Source organism: Podarcis pityusensis (assembly GCF_964106645.2).
Source record: "Podarcis pityusensis genome assembly, chromosome: 3".
In the NCBI taxonomy this organism is placed as follows: domain Eukaryota; kingdom Metazoa; phylum Chordata; class Lepidosauria; order Squamata; family Lacertidae; genus Podarcis; species Podarcis pityusensis.
The window spans coordinates 32,685,163-32,713,130 of record NC_138026.1 but is presented as its reverse complement, the minus strand read 5'-3'; the positions used below and the strand labels follow the sequence as shown (position 1 = coordinate 32,713,130).

The window sequence follows — 27,968 nt, the reverse complement described above, 5'->3', positions numbered from 1 at the left end:
ACACTGGGAGAGCTTTATAAAATGATATACATCAGGGCCTACTGGTGCTGCTCATCCCTGCCCCAGGCAGCTATGAACCATCATTTTAAATTTCCCCTGGTGCCCTACAGTCCCTAACGAAACATTACTCCAGTGCATTGTGAGAATCTTAAATGACAATTTGTAAACGTATGACAGGTAAGCTTGCAGCCAGGTTGGCATTAATGATGTAGGAAGGGGCCCATGGAAGGCATTGAGTTGGGGGCCCCTTCAAATCATGCGCCAGAGTTGTAGAGTGTTGTAGAGCGCTGGAGGTTGTACATCTGATGATTATCAGTGTGTTTGTGTTGGAACCAGGGAACTTGGCAAAGAGGAGGAACTGAAGCAGAGGATGAGCTGACATTCTCAACAGAGAGAAAGATCAAAGGAACATAGTGAAATTTGATGGACATGGAGAAAGCCAGGAACTCATTTCTTCTCTCCATCACATACACCAGTCTTTGCCAATCTGGTGCATTCCAGATGTTTTGGACTACATCTTTCATCAGCTCTTCCCAGCTTGGCCAGTTGTCAAGGATGATGGGAGTTGTAGCCTATCCCCTAGTGGTGCTTCCTGCCCTGACCGCTACCAGACTTTAAACCTAGTTCCTAGATCTCAAATATGGTTGTAAAAAATGACTGAAACTCAACCATGGAATGAAAAAAGGTCACTGGATAACTGTGCTGGGTCAACAGCATATTTCTGCACCATCTGGAAAATCCTGGCTCAGGAGTTCCCTTGGCTGCTTGCCTTGCAAAAGTATATGGAATCCTGGCAAACTTGTATGCAGTTTTGTAACATGTAGATTTGGACTGAGCAGGACACTTACGGCTATAGTGTTCAGAGGAAAATTGTATTGGCAGGGTCGGGGCAAGATGACCTAATGGGTTTGTTTCAAAATTGTGCCCTAAGATCTTGGATTGCCAGATGTTTAAAAACAAGAAAGTTACTGAAAGTTTTCATGCCTGTGTGTAAAACAACCTGCCAACCTAGCAGTTCAAAAGCACATCAAAGTGCAAGTAGATAAATAGGTACCGCTCCGGCGGGAAGGTAAATGGCATTTCCGTGCGCTGCTCTGGCTCAGTCATGCTGGCCACATGACCCGGAAGCTGTACGCCGGCTCCCTCGGCCAGTAAAGTGAGATGAGTGCCGCAACACCAGAGTTGTTCGTGACTGGACCTAATGGTCAGGGGTCCCTTTACCTTTTTTAATATCTATGCTGGGCAAGTGATTCCTGCAATGCAGGGGGTTGGACTAGATGACTCTCATGGTCCCTTCCAACTCTACAATTCTATGCCTCTATGAAATAAAATTCATTGTGGGCTATGGATGAATATTTCATCCTGGAGTTTTTTGGCTTCTGGCGCAGAGTCACTCCCTTATTTACCTTAAAAACCCACACTTAGCCTGGCTATTCCAGGAATTTGAATCCTTGCTTAGATTTTAACACTCGCTGGATCCAGGGTTTAGGCATATAGCCAACATTTCCAAAAACTCTTAACAGTATAGAACAGGTATAGTACTTCAACAGGGAACCTGGCGGTTGCCGCGTAGAGTTTTTAAAAAACTGAGCAATGGTGCGCTGCCCGCCCGTGACTCCCAAGCCTTGCCCAATCTCCTGCCCCCTTCCCCCTTTGTTTTGACAGATCACGGGAGGCTCGGGAGTCACGGGTGGGCAGCTGTTGCCCAAGAGGGGCGCAAGGCACGTGGTTTCTCTGCCAGGCAAGGTACAAAGCCCTTCTTTTGCACCCTGTGAAACAAAAATGCATATTTTTTTTAAAAAAACTGGGCAACGGCCACCCGCCCACAACTCCTGAGCCTCCCCTGATCAGTCAAAACAAAGGGGGAAGGAGATCTGTACCGCTGGACATCCCCGGTTCCCCTTCGGCAGTGGCGGTGGCAGTCACACAAGACACATCATATGGGGACTTCTGGAGAGGAAAAATGGCGGGTGCCACAGCAGCGAGCAGCTCCTGAAGCCAGCCAGAACCAACTGCTCTACCAGGCTGGCTCTGAGCTGCTGAGGCTGCCGCTGCCACGTTTTCGGGGGACAGATTTACAAATCTGGGGACTGTTCCCGGGAACTTGGGAAGGTCTGGTAACCCTAGCAGAGTGGCTGGAGAAACCCAGCCAGATGGGCGGGCTATAAAAAATAAATTATTATTATTATTATTATTATTGAGTTATTAGTTAATGCAAACTATGTTGTTATTAAATATTGGTTAATATAATATTGGTTAATACAAAGTAAGTTGTGGTTGTTTTTTTTATTTGGAATTTCTGTGGGTGGCATCCAATGATGTTTGCCCTGTGATGGAAGGAATCTGCTAATGGAACAATGGAGAAAATGTGCTATATTGCTTCTAAATATTTTCTAGCTCTACAAATCTGGATCTCATAAATTGGTATATTTTCCTTTGCAAGGGCAGAAATAGCTGAAAGTGGGGGGAGTGGAAAATGGTGTGAAGGAAAAGGGTTAAGTAGTGACCTTCCACCACTTAAGCCACCTTCAAATCTGATGCACCAGCAGCTTCATTGTGTGCTTTAAAAAAAAACCCAAAGAAGGGGGAAAGGGAAATCATGGAACTGGGTGCAATGTTTAGCTTCACTTAGTGAATGTAGAAGACAAAAGAAGGAAAAGTAATAATATAAAGCTGGCCAGGCATGATTTTCTGTAGCTGCATGCAGAGTACCAAATTATAAAGCTTTAGTACTGTAAGATCAAAGACTTCATGAAAAGTCTTTTTTGTTTTGGACATCTTACAAGAAACATTCCAATTTGGTTCACAAATAGTATAAAAACTATTGCAGAGCAAATGATGCATAAGAATAGAGTTTCTTAATACCAGGCATCCACATATGTTGCTGTCATGTTGCACATATTTGGCAGTTGATGTTAAATTGTATTTCCTTTGCTCATGACTTCCTTAAAAAAACAGATTGGGAAGAACACTGGCTTCTTATAGGCTTATTATAACACATTTTCCAAGTCAGAACAGCCATTTTTTGGTCATGAAATTCTAACTACATTTAACATTCATTTTCATATTCTTAGTTGTGGCTCTCTACTACGCTTACTGCAAAGTGCACGATTCGTAACTATTTGTAAATAGCAATGCTGTTTTAGGTTCCACGGAGATACACGCAATGAGTTTTGCAATGTACTCTTACGGTTAGACTCAGATGCAAGTCACACTTTCTTGGGTGGGCTTTCTTCCAAGATTGCAATCTCAATCGCCTGCAGAAAGCAGCCACTGAACATAAATTTACCTTGTCTTAGCAAAGAAAATGTAGACATTGCCATTGATTATATAATCAGAAACTGTTCACCCATCAGTTTCTTGCTGATGTAGGGCGCTTGATGGCAGTAGAAGTGACCATGTACTCATGTTGAAGTTGCTTTCCCCAGGAAGTTGGCCAAGCTCTGCATCCTGTAGCTCTAAGGCAGCATCAGAAATACTACTACCACTACTACTACTACTACTACTACTACTCATTTATTATTTATACCCCGCCCATCCGGCTGGGCTTCCCCAGCCACTCTGGGCGGCGGCTTCCAAAAAAATATTAAAATACTGTTAATACATCAAACATTAAAAGCTTCCCTAAACAGGGCTGGCTTCAGATGTCTTCTAAAAGTCTGGTAGTTGTTGTTCTCTTTGACATCTGGTGGGAGGGCGTTCCACAGGGAGGCCGCCACTACCGAGAAGGTCCTCTGCCTGGTTCCCTGTAACTTGGCTTCTCGCAGTGAGGGAACCGCCAGAAGGCTCTCGGTGCTGGACCTCAGTGTCTGGGTAGAACGATGGGGGTGGAGACGCTCCTTCAGATATACTGGACCAAGGCCGTTTAGGGCTTTAAAGGTCAGCACCAACACTATGAATTGTGCTCGGAAACATACTGAGAGTTAATGTAGGTCTTTCAAGACCGGTGTTATGTGGTCTCGGCAGCTGCTCCCAGTCACCAGTCTAGCTGCCGTGTTCTGGATTAGTTGTAGTTTCCAGGTCACCTTCAAAGGTAGCCCCACGTAGCATGCACCACTTTGGCGAGGCAGTCCGCAGGCAGATAGGGTCTCAGCCTGCATACCAGATGGAGCTAGTAAACAGCTGCCCTGGACACAGATTTGACCTGTGCCTCCATGGACAGCTGTTAGTCCAAAATGCCTCCCAGGCTGCGCACTTGGTCCTTCAGGAGCACTGTTACCCCATTCAGGACCAGAGAGTCCTCCACACCTGCCCGCCTCCTGTCCCCCCAAAACAGTACTTCTGTCTTGTCAGGATTCAACCTCAATCTGTTAGCCGCCATCCATTCTCCTGCAGTTGCAGAGAATCATGTCTAGAATCAGACCTGAAGGGAAGCGAAAAGCTGTTTGAAAGTTGCAAGATATTTTGGTCTTTTACATAAATTAGTACGAGTTGGCACCATAGATTCCAATGTAATATATGTGCCTCCTGTGGTTTTAATAAGGAACTCCACCCATTTTTTTCCTCTCTCAGCAGAATTTAAATGAGCTCCAAAAATGTGTATGAAAATGCACTTGCCACCTTTAGTAATGTCAGATTTCTGGCATGACAAGTGTTCTCTGTTCCTCTCAGGTTTCCAGAACATTGTGTATTCGCAGTCACAAAGCTGTCATTCTAACACTGTAGAAAGTTAGGGATTTACATGAGGAGTCACTGCATCTCTGTACAGGCCCAGAGCCATGGAGGGGCCAGCTGAGGGCACAGGCACTCCAAGTGGTCCACTAGCAGTCTTCACCTTCAGGACCCCAACTGTATGCATTGGGCCAGCAGGCAGGAACTGCTGCTGTGCCAGCCCCTTCCTTCCACAGACTGAGAGCATCCATCAAGGCTGTCCTTGGGAGTCCAGCTACTCAAAGGCAGCATGAAACCCATGGGGTAATGCAGCCACCTGGCTCTAATGTGCTGGCCACTCACCCATCTGCACTCCTCCCTTCTAGGTCTCTGGAGTAGTAGCTAGACTATCCTCACAGTTCTCATATGCAGGGCCACCCACTATCGGATTACCCAACATGCAATGTGATAAGCCTTACTTTGTTCTTGAGAGCCTCCGTCAGTGTGGCTGAAAGTAGTGATGGCCCCTTTTAGTGAGTAAGCCATTTGAAAGCACAGTGTTAACTAGGTCTACTCAGACAGGGGGCTTCAAAGCCCTAAAGTGAAGCAGAGGGTCACTTGTCGGGGAGAAACGGTGACAGGTGTTTAATGCTTCTCTTATTTGTTGGTTGTTTCTTCCAGATTTACCCCTCAACAGCTTTTGAATCCCCCATACTAGCTATACTAGTATGCCAGGCTTCCTCAACCTTGGCCCTCCAGATGTTTTGAGACTACATTTCCCATCATCCCTGACCACTGGTCCTGCTAGCTAGGGATACTAGCCCAATGCTTATCAGATGGCAGGAATGTACTATATGGAAATGTGGCCTTAAATGTTCAGGATTGAGTTTTAGCCCCATATTCCTTTCTCCAGCTGTCTTTCTGCCATGCGCCTCCCATCTTAGTTCTGCTTCTCCTTTCTGTGTTCTGTGGCAACTTCCAACTTTCCAGTTTGTAGCAACTCCCTAAGGTTTGGGGTCTTTCCAATGCTGCTTATATTCCCTTTTCAACTGGAGCTTCCAGGGATTGAACTTGGTACCTTCATCATGCAAAATATATACTCTGCCATTGAGCTTTGCTTCTTCCTCCTCAAAACAAAATGCATGCACTTCAATTTTAGTGTGCCTTTGTGTTGAATGCAGCCATTTCTAAGCATGCCTCTTGCTTAAAACAATGCCCACAGTGTGAAGAAAGTGTATTTTCAGCTCTCTTGAATCTGTGCCCATTCCCTCTCAATGATTAGCATGTTTTATTTTTGTTAGATTAATTTATGAAGGGAGAGCACTGTGGAATCTCATGTTCCTTGACAGAGAGAAAAATAACATCTATGTTCTCTTTTTCATAGGCTGTATGAAATAATGGTTTCCAGGGAAAACCATTGACTTAACTGGTTGTTAACAGCCAACATCCTGAGCTTGCAATTCTGGCATGTTACGCAATTCATTCACCCTACAGCGTACATGTTTTTCAGTAAATCAAGCATATCAAGTCAAGGATCTCCTATGTTGTGGTTAAGACTTGCCCCCCCCCGGCCCCCTTTCCACCCTCTTAATGACTAATGACTAATTTCATTCTAGCACAATGTAATCTTAAAATGGGTCGACTTTAGCAGGCGGGATCACTTGCCAGAACAAACTGCGTTTAGCAGGACAGACCTTCTGTGTTGCTTCAAACACTAGTGCACAACAAGAACTTCCTCTGTTGTAGACAAGGAGTCTGTGGGTTCAGTGGCCTTGATTGAATCATATCAAAAATAAGCTCTGTCTCTCCAAGAGTTGTTTTTTAAAAAAAACACATTTCAATGAATGGTTCCACCAATCCAAAACATTACTACCAACTCATCCATACACTTTGTCTTGTGCAATGGAATGCAGCTATCCCTGAAGATGTATGCAAAACTATGACTTATCAGTATTCCTGTATCAAACCTGAAGCAACACTATGACTATGGTACTAATTGAAGGGGTGCTGGTATGAGTTCTGTTGTTCCAGTATTTGTTCACTCCTTGCTATTTTGATTTCTTGTCTTTTCTATTTGCACATCACCATAAATAGATGTATCCCTATGTGCTGGGTGCCAAAATTAGACAGTGCTCTGTGTATGTGTGTGTGTTCCTTATGCTGTAAATATGCATGGGTTTTTATTGTCCAATGAGGTGAACGAAGTTGTTGGCATCAGTCTATCTCAAGAGGCAATGGAGTGTGCCCCTTAGAGTGAAGTCAAACCGCTAGAGAATCACAGCGCCTGCTGTGGCTGCAGAGACCCGTAACTTGTAACTGCTGCCTCCCATGTTGTTTTCGCTCTATTAGCAGCACCAAAGTGAGCTCTCTGTGGTGCAAGTCTGGGCATTGTGTATGAAGGTCCTAGGCGGTATATCAGAAATAAGATAATTCTAGATCTGTTTTCTCCTTTCATTTTCTATTGCAGTCATTTTTAGGTTTTTGTGTTTAAGCCAAATGTAATGGCCTGATTGTGAGAGCTGTTCATGTCACAGTGCAACATGAGAAAAGTGTTAAGTTTCTCTTGGGACACAGGCTAATCTAAATGACCTTTAACATGTTTTTGGAAGACTGGAAAAAGGTTGAGATCATGCTACTTCGGCATTAAACTTGGGAAGATTATTTAGCAAAAGGACACTAAGAAACTGAAGTACAATACTTTTTAAAGCTCCCGTGAACCATTTGGATACAAAAGGCTCAAGCTGGAAGGAGCGAATTAGACATCATGTGGAAGCCAAGAAGAGACTCTGGTTTTACTACATGTTTCATGGATGTGGGCTCTTTTGAGTTCCATTATTCATAACTGGGGGGAGTTTTCTGTGGTTTCTGTTTTGTTTCTGTTTTGTTTGTGTGTTAGGGCAGATTTACCCTCAATGTTTTTGCAAGCTCCACATAGTTTTCTTCTGCTGATACTTAGATGTGCACCAGGATTTGGGAGGAGGGTGATTGGATGTCCTATTCTTGGAGGAACTTCTTGCTGTAATGTTTATGCTTCTGTCAGGACAATTTAGTATAGTGATGGTGCTGAAATTTTAATCAGCTGGTTCAGTCTATGGATTTATCCAGGTCATAATGCTCAAGTGTTTTGCAAATTGACTGGCATTCCTCCAGAAGTTTTATCCAGTTTGGAATGTTACATGAGAGCTATGCATGCACAGATAGCATTCAGAAGAGCAAGTGCCCCAAAGATAGAAGTTATTTAATATTAAGCCTTTTTCTTGATGACCCTCTTGGGTGGATCATTATGAATTCCATGACCTGACAAAGCAGTTTTTAGTTTGGTGAGTATCTTCTTTAGTGTATTATCTTGATTGCTTCTTGCTGCAAATGTTTGATGTGGTCCCTTCCTATCCAGATCTAAAATTCCTTCTTTATACTTAAGGGTGTTTGTAGGGGGAGGGGAGTTGAATTTACAGATGGCTCCCCATGATGGCAGGTGAAACTAAACTATAATTTCTCAGGAACAGTACAATAACTTAGATGCATGCAGCACCATGAATGTATGTGCTGACATTGTACCTGGGACTCTTGAGAGCAAAAACTCAAAAACATATGAGCAGAGAAAGCTCATAAAATACAAAGTTAATTCAGAATTGTTTTGCGGGGAATTTGCCTATCACTTATTTAGGACTGAATCAGTTTGTTTTAAATTATCAATGTATAGCTTCTGTGGTAGATTCTTTCAACTACAGTGGTATCTCGGGTTACACACGCTTCAGTTTACAGACTCCGCTAACCCAGAAATTGTACCTCGGGTGGTTGTCTGATAACCTAACTTTAGAAAGAACTACCTTTAGAAAGAACTACCTGTACAGTGCTACCTCTGGTTACGTACTTAATTCGTTCCAGAGGTCCTTTCTTAACCTGAAACTGTTCTTAACCTGAAGCACCACTTTAGCTAATGGGGCCTCCGGCTGCTGCTGCTGCGCTGCCGCCGCGTGATTTCTGTTCTCATCCTGAACAAAGTTCTTAAAACGAGGTACCATTTCTGGGTTAGTGGAGTCTGTAACCTGAAGCGTATGTAACCCGAGGTACCACTGTATTGTCTTCTGGGAGATGCTTCATCTAGAACGCTCATTTTTAAATAGGCTTCTCGTGTGAGGGATGTCTTAGAATCATAGGGCAAAGCATGATGGCTGTAAGAACAAATGCAAGAGCAGATTTCCTCAACAGTCCTCTCTGCACTGTCACCCCCTTTTTAACTACCAGCAAAACTGTGTTCTGATAATCACAATGCTGTTGTCATAGGTTTCACTGAGTTAGGCTGCTGTGCTGCTGTAGCCCTTAGTGAATCCCATTCCACACTTACAGTGCGATCATTAGCAAGTTCACTCGGAACAGTCCTATTGAACTCAACGTATTAGCTGTGCTTCAGATTGCAACCTTAGATGGTCTAAACCAGCTTCCCACAAACTGGTGCTGACCATGCATTATGGATTGCAAATCTCCTCAGCCACAGCCAGCATGGCCGATACTCAAGGATGATGGTTGTTGCAGTTGGGAACATTTAGAAGAAAGCAAAGGAAGAGTGGTCTAAACGATTCCTTAGTTTAGAAGTATATAAATTTTGGTATCATAATTTTCTAAATGGAACATAGGCCCTGGGGTAGGTGGCATTTTAACTCCTCATTCTGTGCTGTTTTTCCTTTGTAACCCACATACCTGCAGTGCTGTTTTCCCCAACAGAGAAAAATAATATAAATACCCCCAGCACGCCTGTCTTCTTCCTCAGTCAGTCTGCTAATAGCAGCTTATAGGGTTGAGAGTGAACTCAGATATGGGTTTGGGTCAGATTGGATGGTATCCCTCGTCCACTCAAAACTGCAGCAGCCCTGTTAGCTGCTTTAAAGTAAAGAAACAAAATGCTGATCAAGCTTCTCTGGCCTCATGTTCTAAAATGTTACAGGTATAATTTCTTTAGAGTTCTCTCTTGTTACATAAATAGCAGGAACTTGGTTTGAGTGGAAATAAACATTGTATGTAGGTTTTGTTACTATTCCCTTTCATATAGTCCCAAGTCAGCAGTGAAATATCCAAAAGTTGTTCATAGAGAGAAGTTTTTTAAAAAGTTGGACCATGATGGATTTGATATAATTGTATACAAATGTAACACTACTAGTGAAAATCCAAAATAAATATATGTTGGCTCGTTATCAGAGACTATGTGCAGGATTGGAGCCTAAATGTGCAAGTTAAACAAACAACAAAATGCAGTCCCCTTTGCACGCCCAAACTGTATGGAGTTTAGGCTGCTTAAATCTCATTAAAGTCTGGGAGTAAAGCAATGCAAGTTTGTGTGGAATTGCGCGCTAAGGCCTGGTTCAAATAACAATGACCATGGCTTATTGAGAATCTTGCTCTAAGTCCCAGCACTCTTTTATTCACACATTAGCTTTAGCACTTCTATTTTCCTTTGTTTAAATTACCGTACTTTTGAACAACAACAACAAAAATGGGTTAAGGATGCTTAGTGGTGCTGCGGCGGGAGCAGGATGAAGGGCCTGATTCTTGCTCCAGCTCCAGTTTGGCACAGCAATTGGGACTGGAAAGAGCCTGATGTTGGCTGTCTGTAGCTGTGGGACCACCTTGAGATCCTGCAGATCCCAGGACAGTGAAGCCCCACCCTCCCCCTTGGAGCGCCCATTCTGACTAGTGGGCCTCCTATTCACTTTCAAGTTTGATGGCTGGCTGGAAGCCAGTTTGACTGGCAGAGCTGAGCAGGGTGTAAGGGCTGGCTTGCTTTGCAAACATTGACTTACAAACTAGGTTATGGAATCAGCACAAGACTGAGATTAAATCACACTTTCCCAGTTTGGATGTAACAGGAAACTTTAAATAAACCATACCACAAGTGCCAAAGCCTGTACATCCGGGGATCTTAGTTGGCCCCAAATATGCAAGTTGAACCCCCACCCCCCAATTTGGCACATTTTATTTATTTAGAATGTTATTGTTCTGTATAATACCTGTTAAATTCACAGCGGTGTACAGAAACATGAGACTCATGCACACAACATGTTAAAACCAACAAATAAGCATAACAAAATATATGCATGACAAAAACAACCCAGGCAGCTAAAAGCAGAATCAAATATAGTTCCCAAAATCATATTCCCAATCTGTAATGCTTGCACAAATAGGAAAAGCTTCACCTGAAAATCTTGTAATGCTGGTGCTAGCCGTGCCACTCTGGGGTGCCAGCACAGAAAAGGCCCCCTCATTTGTAGGGGCATAGTGTACCTCCATTAAAGAGGAGAGTTGGAGCAGAGCCTTAACCATTGTTTACTGTATTTGCACCTTCTGTTTTCCTTCCCTGTGCTCTATAAAACTTTATTTTGCTCACTGTTCTAATAAAACCCTGGCAACTGTTGTACTGGTGTTTGTGAAGCCAAGGGCTTGTTGAAGTTGAGGTTTCCATCTGCTGGATGGCTGTATGTATGTTAATGGCAAATTAATGGCATTCTTTTCATTGTACTTCCCTGGCTGCTCTTTGCAAAGGAAATAGCTATTGGTTTCCATAGACCTGCAGCCCCGAGGATGCTTGCAAATGCCAGACTAGAGCTTGGCATCCTTGAAGCAGGTTCTCAGGTTTTATGCAGCTCTTTGAGAAGTTTCATAACAGGTCACCGGCATGCCACTTGCGCAGCAGTCTCTGTATGGACTGTTATGCCTTTCTGGAAAACCCAGTAGGAATTCATCATAGAGCAGTGTTTCTATAATAAACATTTTAAGGAGGAGGAGGAGCCATAAGCATGCTGCTCCTTGCAAGAAGTTTTGTCCCCTCTTCCATGCAGCTTGAGTGTGCTATCTGGGTATACTTTGGGACTTTGCCAGGGCTGAAGACTCAGTGGGGGAGCACTAGCACAATACTCTAGTAGACTGAACCCACTGTAGTGAATTTCTGACTCTTATATCCCCAGTGGCAGAGAAGCCATGTGGGCCAGAGATGGTGAACCTGTGGGCCTCCAGAGGTTGTTGAGTTGCATCTCCCATCACACCTGACCATTGGCCATGCTGGCTAGAGCAGATGAGTGTTAGTGACCAAACACATCTGGAGGGGCCACAGCTGCCCCACCCCTGATGTACACTTTAGTTTCTTACATAAGTGCTGGTTTTGACCCATAAAGCCTTAAATGGCTCAGTACTATAATGCTTGAAGGACTGCCTCTCCCCAGGTAAGCCATCCCAGACCCCTGTTTCTGAGATCCTTCATGTGCCTCCTTCACATGAAGTCTGGAGGTTGGCAACACAAGAATGGGCCTTCTCTATAGTGGCTCCCCATTTGTTGAATGCTCTCTCCAAACTCTTCATTACAGACTTTTAGGCACCAGGCTAAAATGTTCCTCTTCAACCAGGCTTTTGGCTGGTTAATATTCTACATCCTTTTAAATGTGCCTGTGGGAGGGGGGCGTTATTGTTTTGCTGTTTTGTTTTACTTATTTACTTGTTTTTATCCAACATTTTATTCAGTGAACTGTCCTGAGATCTTATGATGAATGGCTGTATATAAATCTAATAAATAAGTAAAATAAATAATTTTGAACTCTCAGAAATGTATTATACATTTTAGCGCTATTCATTTCGCTCAACACCATTAAAGTCATGAAATGCACACAGTAGGACTAGTTAGGCTAGACCCTATAGAAAGCCAAAACAGTTCAGATATGTTGCATCTGTATTTTAATGCAATTGTAATAAAGTAACTTTTCTTTTCCCAGTTTATTTTAGGATTTGAAGTGCTGGAAATACTGTATACATGGCAAAGAACATAAAGTTTCTTCAGGCATTTTTAATGTTGTTGCTGCGCGATTACATATCGGCTGAAGATGGTGATGTAAGATCAAGTAAGAATCAACTTTATTTGCTAACCATGGCTGTTTAATAAATTGTGGAGGCTTCTCTAATAGTCCCCATTTTCTCTCCTCCATGAGGTTCCTTCTTTCCTTAAAATAATGTGTAAGCAATTTTTCATTGTAATGTTTCATTTAAAATATTTTAATGCGCTTGATAATATCTTTGGAGATAGATTTGCATACCTTATAAATGTACTTTTAGGGACTATATTAAGGTACCATATTTAAGCTATATAGCATGACAGTTCAAAAGTGACAAGTTCAGACTTCTCCCACAGGAAGGTAATGTTGGTTTTGTACAGCTTGGATCAGAGATCTTTACAAACCTAAGGTCCATCTGCATTATATATTTAAAGCAGTATCATACTACTTAAAACAGTTGTGGCTTCCCTGAAAGAATCATGAGAAGTATAGTGTGCTATTCCTTTCACAGAGCTACAATTCCCAGAGTTCCCAGGGAATAAGGAGTTTATTGTTAAACCACTCTGGAAGTTGTAGCTCTTGTGTGGGCAATATGATTCTTTGCCGGGGGTGGGGGGAGAGGACCAAGACTGTTCAAAGTGGCTTGATGCAGCTTTAAATGTATAGTGCAAATAAGTCCTTACATCAATTCCCCAGCTTCCCTGGCCACATAACAATATTACAGTCTTTCCCTGGGTCTGCGGTACTGTTGTATCTTGGTCCTTTTTACACTTGGTCTAGTTTAGACATCATCTTCCCTGTTCAACAGACCACAGTCTGTTGGACTGGGAATGCACAATGTGCCTATGTAATTTCCCTCCCTCCTCTCCTGTCCACATTCCCTCATATACCTGGATAAATCAAGCCTTCCTGTTTGTTTGTTTGTTTGTTTTACAACTACAGTTTGCAGTAACATCTGATCCAGGAAATTGCTTTGTGTGCTCCAAACAAGCCACGTTGCAATTCATGTTGGAAAACCTGGTTTGTGGAGAGTATTTACACCACAGTTTCCTAGTCTGGACATCATGGCAAACTGAATTGTAACAACCCGGGAAAGCTTATGGGTGTGTGACGAGAGGAGGAAAGGGGAGAGAGTATTTGGGCGCATGGCAGGACTATGGCACCTGAATCAAGTCTTTATGTTGTTTTATGTGTAACTTAACCTTTTATTTAAACGGAGTGTACACCTAAAATGTAAAGAGCAAGTGCACCAAGCAGGTGTTCTAAAATATATGTATCACAAATGGGACCTGCAACAAAATGTTACAGTGCTCAGTGATTCTGTTTTGTGTTCTGGCCAATCAGCTGTTCCACAATAATCTATTCTTTCCCCTGTAAGTTATTTTCTGCCTTACATGTCACTTGGCAGTCTGTGGCAAATGAGCATGCCCAGTGTTCATTGGACTGTTTTGGGTCCCCCGCTTTTGTTTTCCATCCTAAATAATTTTTTGTATTTCTTCAAATCCTCCAAGCATGCTTATACGTCCTTCTTGTGTTTAGGTAGCACTATTTTGAAGTCTGGAATTGACCTTGGATGGCCTTGGCGTGTGTGCTTTGTGACAGAGCTAAAGTTTTTTCCCCCCTGAGCAATATGCAGCCCATTTTTATTTTTATTTTAGCTACCCTCAGTGAACTCTAAATCATCTCAGAGAAAATTATATTGAATGATGCTGTGGGGAAGCGATGTGGCAGGCTTGAGGTTATTTAACAGTACATTGAACCTAAGCTGTACTCTGTTTTATACATTATAACTGGTTGAAGCCAGCAATAAAAATTGTGGAATTCAGGTTCACTAGTAAGTTATCTCCAGGGATAGGTCTGTATTTCCCTGTAGGATTATTTTTCTTTACAGTAGGATTTTTTTATTTACAGTCGATCAAAAGATTTAAACCTCAGACAAACAAATGGTTGATTGATTTAAAAAGATCTATAGACCACCCTTTAATGTAAATATTTCCAAAGTAGCTTACAAGTTTTTTTAAAAAATAAGATGTATATAACCAAAGTAAAATAAAATAACAGTAGATAAAAACATTGCAAAAATGGAGAAGCCTGGAATTTTTTTTAAAGTGTTTGCTTAGCACCAATGAGATGTCAGAATGGGTACTATGCAAGTCTCCCTGTGGAGAACATTCACAAGCAAGATGCTACCACTAATTAAGCCCCCCCCCCCCCGTCACTTGCTTCACCTCATACACAATATGTACCTGAAGAAGGGCGTCCAAATATGACTTTTAGTGCAGGGGGTAGCAAAATCCAGGTACTTTGGACTACATATTCCATTCGCTTCAGTCAGCATGGTCAATGATCAGTGTTGATAGGAGTTGTAGTCCACTCTGCCGCACATTGGCTGCTGTCCAGCAGCTCTTGAGACACCCTCAACATCTAGATGGGAAATGCCTTTGCATGTGAAGAGTGTTTTCCATGGACAGAAGAAAAGCAAGAAAACCCACATAGGTACCAGGCTCTGGATCACTGGCCATGTCTTTTGACTTAATTCAGGTGAAGCAATCAACTAAGTATCTTATGCCAAGTGTTCAGTGTAGTGGGTACAATAACAAATGGAGGCACAGGAAAGATATTTTTAGGATGTGTGTTAATCTGCTGCACTTTTGAATTTAGTTAAATACTGTGTGGTTAGACACAACCAGATGTGGTTAGGTGTGACCATTTACGGATGATGTCTGAGAGCTTGTGGTTTCTCTCCAGTGCATTATGATAACCACAAACCACTCTGCAGAGTTTTGAATGGTTTAAAGCACTCCCTATGTACGATGGAAAAACAATGCGTATTGCTGTATTTTGTCCTCACTCAAATGACTACCACATCTGTTTGAAAGTTCTTGTTTCTCGATGTAATAGCCCAGCAATATATACCACTTCAGAAAATTGTAAATGTATCTGACAAATTATATAAAGGCAAAGGTAAAGGGACCCCTGACCATTAGGTCCAGTCGTGACCGACTCTGGGGTTGCGGCGCTCATTATATACCAACAAATAAAAAGCAACGAAATTCTAGTAAAACACGCACACACAAAATCCAACCACCTGAGGCATGGCTTGCAAGCAGAAAATACCTATCGACACAGAAACTTGCAAGTGGCTCTATCATCCGTTTTTAGGCTACTGTTTCTTTCCTATTCCCTGCCAAAATCATTGCAAAAAAAATTTGGAGCCCAAATCCATTGGAAAATCACTAGATGGAAATGGGAAAATATTAGCTCAGTGCACATCTTTCGGAAAAGCTCATAATACTCAGGTGATGAGACCACAAACAGGAATCACAGGCTCCAGCTCAAAGAAAGCTGGTTTTCCTTAAATCCGGCTGAACCTTTTGTAGTCATGAAATATGTAAGACCTGTTAATTTTGGTGAGAAATGCAGCACAATCCTGTGCATGTTAACTGCACTGGGGCTGTGGGGGAGGCACTTGTTGCCTCTGCCCAGGGTTGTCCACACCACAGCTGCCTCAAGGGCATCTTCTGGGGCTTTAGGAGTGGAGTGCATGTATTCCCTGCCATTTCTGCCCTTTAGCCATGAGCATCTCGTAGGGTGCTTTCAGTGAACTGTCCTTTGGCATCTTCCTGTGTGCGCCATTCTTTAGGGGTGTGCGGCTGGTGGCAGCAGCCTGTGTGGATGTTTGATTGTCAGTGGTGCGATGTTGGGTACAGGGTGTGCTTCACATGTGTTTGTCTATCTGGTTGTGCTGTGTTGCGCTGTTCCTGCTTGTGACAGTGCAGTTGGTGCGGTGAGTGTGCCTTCCGGTGCATGGCATGCAGTGCCTGCTGTCTGGCTGCTGTGGTGAGTGTCTATAGGGATGCCATGTGCACTCTGTCCCCTGTTTATCTGCATGCCTACACTTGCACTTTGAGCTGCTTCCCATGAGCTGTCTTTGAGCATTATTGCAGTCCGTATGCACCTGTTAAGGGCACTTGTGGACTATCCTCTGTGCACCAAAAGGTGGCTGCAGTTCCCATAGTAATGCTGGCTGAGCTGGCTCTGTGTTTTGCTGGCTCCTTTTCTCTCTGCTGGGCTGGAGCCAGCTCATCTGGTGTTTAACCCTCCCTGGGGCTCCTGAACAGAGTTTGGATCTAGCATACTTCACCAGTTTATTTTAAGACAATGTATTGTATGACAGCTCCCCCTATTTAGGATTTCTCTGCCAATTAGTTGAATTCAGTATCCACTGAAATCAGTGGAGCTTAAGTCATGAATAACTTTCCCCCACTGATTTAAGTGGAACCTAACTTCAATTAACTTTGTTTTGATCCCACCCGATCATGGCATAAATGTTTGCAAAAATATCATGCCCTTGACCCTTGAAGATAGAACACTGAGATTACATTCAATACAGATTACTGAATTTGATTTCTGTTTTTCTCTCTCTCTCCTCTCTCTCCATTTTTAAGGTTGTCGAACTGCCCCAACAGATCTAGTGTTCATATTGGATGGCTCCTGGAGTGTTGGCCCAGAAAACTTTGAAATAGTCAAAAGGTGGCTTGTCAATATTACAAGTAACTTTGACATTGGACCAAAGTTCATTCAAGTTGGAGTAGTTCAGTACAGTGATTATCCTGTGCTTGAAATCCCACTTGGGTCTCATGATTCAAATGAAAACCTCGTCAGAGGAATGGAATACATACAGTACTTGGGTGGAAATACAAGAACAGGGAAAGCCATTCAGTTTGCAATCGATCACCTATTTGCCAAATCCGCAAGGTTCCTTACAAAAATCGCAGTGGTACTTACCGACGGAAAGTCACAAGATGACGTCAAAGAAGTGGCAGCTGAAGCAAGAAAAAACAAGATCACTCTGTTTGCCATTGGAGTTGGGTCAGAAACCGAAGAGGATGAACTAAGAGCCATTGCCAACAAGCCCTCGTCAACATATGTGTTCTATGTTGAAGATTATATTGCAATATCCAGAATAAGAGAAGTCATAAAGCAGAAACTCTGTGAAGGTAAATATTAATGCCTTTCTGCAGAGTCATTAACCTCTTTTTCCTTTAAGGAGTATGATGTGCTGTAGTGGTATGCTGGCCTCACTTATTTTAGTACTTGGTTGTATAGGAAGCTGCCATACCATCAGGCAGGCCATCACTCCCTCTAGCTCAGGGGTGGGGCATCTCTGGCCCTTGGGTGTAATTAGGCCACCAGACCTCCCCATTTGACTCAGGAGGCCATTTTAGCCAAGCCACGCCCACCAGTTGTATAGCTGTTGTCAGGTAAAGATGCAACTGGGCTGAAAGGAGGTTTGAAGACACTATCAGTTAGCGGCTTGGTGGCATCTATAGAGCCCTTTGCCCATGTGTGAGCAAAACTGAGTCACCTGACATCATTGTGACATCATGTGATTGATGGGGTGGGGGTGATATACTGACCCAACAGCTGGATCCAGTTCCCTACCCCTACTTTCTCTCCACTGACTGCCAGGAGCTTTCCAGGGTTTCAGAAATGGGCCTTTTCTAGGATTTACGTATATCCTTCCACTCAGTGGGAGATGTATGGATGTGCCTGCTGCCCCATTATGTGTACAGGATTATTGATGGTCTGTGAGCTGTCTGTTAAAAATCAGAACCCTGATAGTCTTAGAGAAGAAGTTGACGTATGGATCTGAATTTTTTTGTTTTATTTCTGACAAAGGGCAGATATAATTTAATTAATGCCACTCAGTAGATCTGAACAAGGAACCATTGTGTACAGCAGAAGGACACACAGGTTTGGTATGAAAGAGAAACGCGTTTGCATGAGAAGTGAGGAAATGAAGCTCACTGCCAAGGCAGACTTTGTAATCATCGCATCTGGCAATTCCCAAGTCTAGACTAGTGGTTAAGAATATGAAACTTTTGCTGGCTGACCTTCCCCAAGACTTTGCAGCAGCCTTAGCGGTGAACTGATGACTATGGGGGGTTATTGGGTTGTTGTTTTTATATTGACTATATTTGTTGTGGTTTTATATTTTGATATTGTTCTGTGAACCGCCCTGAGACCTCCAGGTTATAGGGCAGTATATAAATTCAATAAATAATAATACTAAATAAATAATATGGCTCGGCCATTGTGAGTGGAGAGGCCCAAGAGGGACTGGTTACTTGATTGAGTGTGGAAACCACTGGTATGGTCAGAAACTATCATCTTCGGTTGATTCAGAAACTGAAAAGGCTGAGATGGGAGCAAGCTCTCATCAACACAACACAATTTTCCTCATCCTAAGCAGAATCTACCTGTGCTTGTGGTAGGGTTGTGCGCCTACTTACCTTGTCATGGTTTTGTTTTAGTCTAGCTTTCCATGCTTTTGTAGTGTCATGCATCAGCAGAAAGCAACTGCAGGGCTTGACCTTTTCTGACCCTGCCAGTGGAATGACTGAATCAGGGATGAGGAACCTGTGCCTCTCCTGATGTTGTTGGACCACAGCTCCTATCATTCCTGACTATTGGCCATGCAGGCTGGGGCTGATGAGAGTTGGAGTCCAACAACCCCCAGAGGCTTCTGGGTTTCCCATCCAGTTGTGTTACTGAAAAATCTTTCTCTCCCTCCACGTACTCTCTCTTTGCAGGGAGGTTTTGTGTAGCTACTCTACCACAAAGTTGTTTTTGCAATGTTCCTTAGAACCTTTCACGCCCACCCCTCTTGCTCTTTCCCTATGCTTCAAAAGTTGCTGGCAAAGGATACTTGGGGCTGTTTCAGAGACATTCAAAATATTCCCCACATAATGTGCTGCAGCTATCCCTGGCAATGCAGAGACTGCCCTCTGGGATTTTAAAATAAACTATATGACATAGCTGTGTTTCAGGCTTGATGCGAGATGAAATTTAAGCCCTAGCACTTGAAGTCTGCTCTCTTTCTATGTTTTGAAAAGAGAAGATCCTGGGTAGGATCCAAAGGTTCTGTTCCATTCATGGAAAGAGTCTTCTGTGACTTGAAAGTCGCCTTCGGATCCAGACCCCTGACGTGTAATGTACCCACTGCAATGCATAAGATTTCAGAAGGTTCTCTGAATATTTATTATAATTTTAGAAAATCCTTTAAACAAGTCAGAAACAGTGCTGTTCCTAAAGGTGCTGGCACTTTGCACACTTAACAGAAATAAATCCATGACTGCAATTCTCTCCAGCATTGCCAAAAAGGAACAAGATGAGTCAAGGCAGCTGTTCATCCATGATGGATGCACCGTTTGTTTGTTCTTTTAAGGGTAAACTGAGCCCTTTAAAAGGGTGAAATGAGCCATAGAGAGGGCCCAGCTTGGACTGGGCTGTGGTGGAAAGGGATTAACCTAGTGGTAGTGAAGTGATGCTCTTCAGATGTAGCCAACTACACTATAACTCCCAGCTCCAGCTAGCATGGCCAATGGAGAGGACATACCATTAACTACCCCGGGGTTAACCCTTTTCCTTAGCTGCTGTTTTCTGATCAGAATCACTCTCCCAGAACTGCTGTTTGCCTCGTGGGGCAAAATAGATATGTACCGTGTGGCTTCCTTCCCCAGCTCTGATCTGAATTCCACTTTCTAGCTACACTTATCGTAGGAGCATACGCTACAGGAGATCTGATCAAGGCCCTCCTCACCTTTGTATCTAGTTGTGCCTCAGTGTCAACTCTTTAGGTCAGGACTTCTTCTCCACATATTTCTTGCTTCTTCCACTCTTTAAAGAACCATGAATATGGATGGTGCAATCATTTGTTGTTTTACGATGATGATGATGATGATGATGATAATTATAAAGATAATGGTAATAATAACAATTTTATAATATTTCTTTTATTTATGGGTCAGGAACTAACAACCATCAAATCCATGTATGCCTTCTGTTAACCCCCATGTGACTTGCTACTTCCATTGTAATTGAATGTAGAAACTGGATTTGTTTTAAAGGACTTAGTAAGATGAAAATAAAATATCAAGATTCTTAAGTAATAGCAGAACTACATTCTAAACCTTGCAGCTGTGTTCTGATGTCACAGATGTTTAAAAAATGGTTTGCGGTGTACAAACTGTACTGGTGTCTTTATTAATCAGATACCTTATGATTATTTGTACTTTCTGTTTTAAGTAGATGTTTGCTTTCATGTATAATTGTAAGCATTCCATTGTCATTGCCTAATACGTTACTGTACAATGACATATTTGGGAACAGATTATCTGCCCTTAAATTCATGTCTCTCAACAGGAATTGAGATTAAAAACCCATTTCCCCAACCAGTTCCAGAGATATGATTGTTGGTCTTGCTGACTGCTGAACTGTCATTACCATGATGAGAAAGAGTTTGATAATGGCATATATGCAGAAATTTAGGGTGGGGGGCTGGGTTTAGTATTTCCTGGCAGGGGCATGACAAAACTCAGTTCTGAATTCATTCCCAGTTCTCATGTGATTGCTTGCACTCATGGCACCAGTAGCTTCCAGTAGGATCAGCAACTACCATTCTGGAGCTAGTTGTGAAAATGGGTGGCTGGTCAACACACAACGAAAGAGTGGGTTGCCTATTTCTGTATCTGAAACAAGCCTCATTTTATGCAGTGTTTTGAATGTTTGCATCTTAGCAAAGCATGCTACAAAATCATCATTAGTTCCACATCTTCATTTCTCCATTCCCTAAAGTCTTAACAACAGAGCTTTCGCCATAAATTCTGTGTCAGTGCAAAGAAAAGTTGGCACATTTCTACTTTTTAAAATTCCTTTTAACATTGTACCTTAAGCGCCCAGTATTGTATTTTGTGTTTTTTTTAAGTAGCATTCAGCCAGCTACAATTTTTTTCATATCACATTCCTTTAGAATGAAATTCATTTCCAGTCTGTAGCAGTCTTGGTGAATGCGAAGAAGTCAAAACACAGCTCGTTGAATGCAAGTAGTTTGTAGTTTGCTTGACTCTGGGTCTGGCCCTTGATTTTTTTGTAGGGTCTGCAGAATGGGGCTTCAGTGGATTTCTTCATTGGATAATCCTTATTATACCAGGAGGTACTGTAGAATGAAGGGCAACCAGCACAAAAGGTTAGAATGGATCCTTAGGACAGGAGCAACAGAGAGGAGTTAGTAGTGTCTGGCACAAGGTCTGCCTCTTTTTGGCTTGCCAATAGCTCTAGAAGGGAAAGTGTAAACAGTGGTCTAGTTCAGGTATATTATCAAACCATGGTTTCCTGTTATGAGAGAGAGCTGTGGCAAGCTTTGGCACACCACCCTACATTCTCCTTTCTATCTTCAAGTATGAGCAGGGCAGACTGAAAGCTGTAATTTTTATAGTATTACCTTCAAACTGAGGAATCCAAGTTTGTCAATGAAGCATAGTAAGATTAAACTACAGATTCCTGAATTTGGACATAACAGAAGACTGCAGTTTATTATAAAACAAAAGTGGAAGTTTTTAGTGTCCTCTTCTTGTAGAAAGAGCAGAGAGAGAAGTGCATAAACTTGAGGCTCACCGCAGCTCATAAAGCTAAAGCAAGGTTTGGTGCATTTCAAATTTAATGACGTTGTGTTTCTCAGTCCCTTCACAGCAGCAAAGTATGTCTTTCACCCTCTTAATTTAAATTTTAAAGCAGGTGGCTTTCTGCTTTTAACCTGCACCAGTTTATGTGACAACATGGCAGCATTGTGTAGGATTAGCCTGTTTAATGCTTGCACCCTCCCAGTGCAAGAAGATGAATTTGGCAACGTGTGGCTCACAGATTTTAATCACACCATCACAAATTGGCCTCCTGCTGAAACAAACTGTTGCACTATCTTGATATCCCTCCACGTTGGTGGCCCCTTGCATGCTCACACAGAACTTCTCTCAGATAGTTGTGGTGCAGGTAGCTGCCCACATGTGTGGCTGCATATATGAAAACTTAAGAGTACCATAAAATGCTTTTGAGCATCAAAACTATACAGGGGTGGTCAATGACAATCGCAGTCCAAAAGACCTGATATTTCACATAGGAAAAAATATGATCATAGTTCACATTTATGCCAGAGGTGGGAAACTTTAGGTCGAAGGGTTGAATATGAGCCTCCACACCCCTCTGTCTGGTCCACAGGACTCGACCCAAGCCACATCCTCCCAGACCTCCCAGATCTCTCAGGGTGCCCTCCTGTTGTGATTTTAGCTGGCTAGAAATGTCCTCTTGAACTGTGATTCTACATCTTCCTTGCATGGAGAGTGGTATGTATCTGTCTACATCTACTGGTGTCATACCCATCACTGGGGTGCTTCCTAGAAGGTTGAAAATAGGTTTATTATCTCTGATTTACGTAGCACACTAAAGTCAATGGTGAGCTTCTTATTAAGTTTTCCAAAGGATGTTTTGAGCTGGACTCTCAGTTCAAACAACACAATAATTTAATTACAGTACTTGTGCACCAGCCTAATGGTATAAAATTGCACCTCATGCTTTCAAAGTTATACATCGGTTACTACATCCATGAATTAAACATGGTATGTATTTTGGTTGCTTTTCAGAATCAGTTTGCCCAACAAGAATTCCTGTGGCATCACGAGATGAAAAAGGATTTGATATACTTCTAGGTTTAGGTGTGAAGAAAAAGGTGAAAAAGAGAATCCAGATTCCATCTACCAATGCGAAAGCTTATGAAGTAACCTCGCGTATTGACTTGTCAGAATTGACAAGGTACAGGTTTTTTTTTGTTTTTGTTTTTAAAAAAGTTTATATCCTTTTAAATTAAAATAAGACTTCCTTATAATGGACTAGATAATTGTTTAAGAATTAGGAATTCAGAGTGTATGTTCTGCTAATTTTTTTAAAAAATTGCTTTCTAGGAATGTCTTTCCAGAAGGCCTTCCTCCATCATATGTGTTTGTATCCACTCAGAGGTTTAAAGTCAGAAAAACATGGGATTTGTGGAGGATTTTAAGCCTGGATGGAAGGCCACAAATAGCTGTTACTGTAAATGGAGAAGACAGAACGCTGTCATTTACTACAACAAGCCTAGTAAATGATACGCAGGTTGTTACTTTTACTGCACCCCGTGTGAAGGTAAAGAAGACATCACTCATGTGCTGATATATCTGTTATCCATATTGTGATTTTGAACGTGAAGTGATCCAGTGTTTCACTGTTCATTATAACAAAGCATCAGAGATGATTCTCATTTTTTGAAGTTAGTGCTTGAATACGGATCTCTGAGGACAAAACGTTCATTCCTCTTTGTCAAGTCTGAACGGCATGCCACATAAAATGTGGCCTGTGTTCCTTTAGAAAACTTAAGAAGTAGACCCAGAAACCACCTTTTGGTGGCACGTCCCTGCTCATGTTGTACAATGTGATTCCATCGTAGCTCTGCTTGGGAAAACCTGTCATCTGAAATGGTGCAGTACTAGCTGTGCCGTTATCTTTCCCACACAAACCAAATTAAGCAATTAGTGTTTATATATAGATCGATTTATAGATGCCATCTGCAAAGTGTGTGTGTGTGTGTGTGTGTGTGTGCATGTGTATTACACAAGCAAACACACACAGAGGTTGCTCTTCTATTTTGTTATTCTATTTTGTTATTCACTTATGGACTCATTGTTAAAGCGTGTTTATGGAAGACAGTCTTACTCGGCTATGAGTGATTGCCAAAGATACACCCCTTTCTATGCCTTTGGTATAGGAAAGTATGATAGAAATACAAAAATAGATACGTAATCTCTATAAAGAAGATGGAGATCAATGTTATGCCTAGCTATCTTCTAGAGAAGCACAAGCTGGACAGATGAAGCTTGGCATGGTTATAACTCACCTACATGTAATAATGGGAAAATCCAAAAAGAATTTTGGGGTTTTTTTCCAGTCTGATATAATTATTAGGCCATTTCTTTAAGTTGTTATAGTAGATAATGCACTTTAGTGGTTGAGCCCTTAATTCAGACTGGTGGTAGCAAGTTTTGAAACTTGTATTAGTTTATGTCTTTACATTTATGGACATGAATGTTGAATATATATTTACAATTCTCTCCCTTTTTTCTAGATGTTGTTTGATGAAGGCTGGCATCAAATCCGTCTCTTAGTAACAGAAGCAGATGTTACGTTGTATATAGATGACCAAGAAACTGAAATAAAGCCATTGCGTCCTGTTTTAGGGATCTATATCAGTGGAGTAACTCAAATTGGAAAATATTCTGGGAAGGAGGAGACTGTACAGGTATGTATGCTCAGAATACTACATTTGTGGAGTGCAGTTACACCTACCCAATGTTTAGATTTAAGCCTGATCCTAAGCATGATTATTTGGAACAAGTTCAATTAAGTTTAGTGAATAAGGGTGAACAGATGGAAAGCAAAAGCAGATGAACATCAACAAACAATAAGCCTCTTGTATGTTTGGTAGCTCAAACCATGGTATGGATTCTTAACTATGGTTAGCATAAACCATTATTTAGTGAGATGTCAGGACCAAACCAGTATTTGCCTTGAATGTTTCTGAAGAACAGAATACCCAGTGTGAATTGTTTGCACAAGGGGAATATAAGAGTTGTAAGCAGCTGTTTCCCTTTTGCATTCATTGACCTTGGTGTCATTACAGAGGACTTGGTGTACAATAAGTAAATGCATAAACTACCAATGTGTGAGTCTGAACTGTTTTTAAGGAACTTTCAGCACTTTCTGCCCACGTTTGCATTCTGCTACACAAATATAAGCACAACCTGCCCTTTTACAAGTAATTCCTTAGCTGTTATGAAATGGATTTTAGAAAATAATATGTTCCAAGAGATTATGGATGTTATTTCTGATTATGAATGACCCTTATATGTTTCTAATTTGTAAAATAGTGCTGTAAATCAGTATGAGTAAGACAGAATGAGTTATTTCCCCTTGGACCATCTGAGGCTCAAGATATTTGGTTGGAGTGCTCATGAGTATGAATGGAGGGTTCTGTCAATTTCGATTCTATCTGTTTCTCCTTTTTCCACTCTTAAATCCAGTTCTCCCCATTTCTGCAGCAATCTGTTATTTTTAATTAAAAGCATCAAAAATGGGTATCTAATGAGTTCATAATCTTCATGTTACAGTTTGATGTCCAAAAGTTAAGGATCTACTGTGACCCAGAACAAAATAACCGAGAAACAGCCTGTGAGATCCCTGGATTTGTGAGTATGATAGGATTTATTTATTTTTGGTAAAGCTTGTTTTTCTTTTTCATAAAAAACAAACGAAACCATATAATAGTGGGGAGAACAGTTCTCCTATTAAGAGAGTTCTTTATCTATCTCTCTCAAATAAAAGAAAGAAAGAAAGAAAGAAAGAAAGAAAGAAAGAAAGAAAGAACGCTTGAGCTATAATTGTGTTACCTGTCTAAGATTTTTTTTTTAAAAAAACACACTGCTATCTGTCAGCCTTCAAATTCCTTCAGGACAGAATTTTCTGCAAAATGTGTTTTGGAGAAATTGTTGTTTACCATTAGAGGTTGTTACAGAAGTCTCTCTATGCTAGGGAGACACTGGTAACATGTGACATAGTGTAATTAAAAGGTTCACAGGGGGTGATGCTGTGGGTTAAACCACAGAGCCTAGGACTTGCCGATCAGAAGGTCGGCAGTTCGAATCCTCACGACGGGGTGAGCTCCCGTTGCTCGGTTCCTGCTCCTGCCAACCTAGCAGTTCGAAAGCACGTCAAAGTGCAAGTAGATAAACAGGTACAGCTCTGGCAGGAAGGTAAACGGCGTTTCTGTGCGCTGCTCTGGTTCACCAGAAGCGGATTAGTCATGCTGGCCACATGACCCGGAAGCTATACGCTGGCTCCCTCGGCCAGTAAAGCAAGATGAGCGCCGCAACCCCGGAGTCGTATGCGACTGGACCTAATGGTCAGGGGTCCCTTTACCTTTACAACTATATATGCTTTGATTTTAACAATTTCTGCAGGCTTTCTAAAGTCTTGAACTGATTTTGTTTATTTATTTATTCCAGAATGGAGAGGTAGGCAAAAACATGCCTATTCATATGGACTTTAAGGTAGTATTTAGTATCACCCTCACCCTTGCTTCCTTTGTTAATACATCACCAGGTAAGAGCATGCTGTTTGTCTGGGATAGTGAGGATATTTTTGTAAACATTTTTTTTCTGTTTTCAGCTTTTGTGCTCAGTGAATAATATGTGCAACCTTTTTTTGTGGGGGAGTGTTAAATTATTTTGGAGTGAATTTGGCATGCAATTTATATGCTATTTTTTACATGGGTAGTGGCATTTAGTTCTCACATTGTTGAATCTCTTTTATGTAGTCTGCTTTGTCTTAGAAGGAATATGCTTAACATTTAAGAAAATATATGCACTTAGAGAGCTAAACCATGAGCCCAGGTTCAGATGGCATGCTATTCCAGCAGCAAAATGGGGAGAGAGGAGAAAAGCAGTCACATTCTCCTCTCCGGGAGCCTGAACATTTGCTTGTTCATACTATGGAATAGTTCAGCTTAAAATTACCTGTGAACTGGGCCACTCTCTGATTTCCTCATCATACGTTGGTATCATGAAATCACTGTCAAGCCAACATGGTAGATTTCAGCAGGGATTTCAGGGGTGAAGGACTTTGTGGAGTAGGTTGTTAATAAGCATAAAGTTGGTTTGGTGTGCACAATTGAAAATTGTTTTTGGTTTTTGGTAGTGCATGAATGGACCAAGCGATGTAGGAGCTACACCACCTCCTTGTATATGCCCTCCAGGAAAACAAGGACCACCAGGCCCCAAAGTGAGTGGAGCTTTTCATAATGTTTAGTTGCATTCATTATGTTTAACTCTGTGGCCATAACACAAATTATGATCATAATGCCTTATTTATATGCCCCCTTCTAGTTTAAAGGCCCAAAGTGAAAATTGCATTTATTATTTCTTAGTTTACAGTTTTATATACTGCTTTTCAGGTTGACTTTACAAATCTGTTTACATAAGATCATTACAACAATAAGTGCCAAGTTAAAAAGAAGTTAAAATAGAATGGGAAAGAGAATGGCTGTTTAGAAGAAGCTGTTACTGTTGCTATCAGTTCCTCTTAGCTAGGGGTCAGTTGGGGAGAGTGCATGTACCCTTGACCATTGGCCATGCTGGCTGAGCTTGGTTGGAGCTGGAGTTCTACAACATCTGGAGGGGCAGCTTGTTGACTTTCCTTAGAATAAAATTTGTTACAGTTTCTGGAATCTAAGTGTGTATTAGGAGTGGAGGTGGGAGAATAAAATGAACTGAGGCATGCTTCATTTGGGCCATTGTCAGCTAGACAGAGATCTTAAGTATAGCTTTTAAATGTAATGGGTTATTATAATAATGTTGGATTAGGTAAAGGTAAAGGTACCCCTGCCCGTACGGGCCAGTCTTGCCAGACTCTAGGGTTGTGCGCTCATCTCACTCTATAGGCCGGGAGCCAGCGCTGTCCGCAGACACTTCCGGGTCACGTGGCCAGCGTGACAAGCTGCATCTGGCGAGCCAGCGCAGCAGACGGAACGCCGTTTACCTTCCTGCTAGAAAGCGGTCCCTATTTATCTACTTGCACCCGGGGGTGCTTTCGAACTGCTAGGTTGGCAGGCGCTGGGACCGAACGACGGGAGCGCACCCGCCACGG

At 42.0% G+C, this 27,968-nt stretch overlaps 1 protein-coding gene across 1 annotated transcript in view; it reads left to right on the top strand.

The window, feature by feature from the left end:
* COL21A1 (collagen type XXI alpha 1 chain) overlaps positions 1-27,968 on the top strand; it is a 108,647-nt gene that overhangs the window by 28,261 nt on the left and 52,418 nt on the right. The window contains exons 2-9 of the mRNA XM_080998098.1: positions 12,348-12,473; positions 16,853-17,404; positions 22,883-23,051; positions 23,201-23,417; positions 24,394-24,567; positions 25,436-25,513; positions 26,330-26,338; positions 27,021-27,104. Of these exons, the coding sequence (XP_080854224.1) occupies positions 12,386-12,473; positions 16,853-17,404; positions 22,883-23,051; positions 23,201-23,417; positions 24,394-24,567; positions 25,436-25,513; positions 26,330-26,338; positions 27,021-27,104 (1,371 nt within the window). The 5' untranslated portion in view covers positions 12,348-12,385. The remainder of the gene's footprint in view (positions 1-12,347; positions 12,474-16,852; positions 17,405-22,882; positions 23,052-23,200; positions 23,418-24,393; positions 24,568-25,435; positions 25,514-26,329; positions 26,339-27,020; positions 27,105-27,968) is intronic.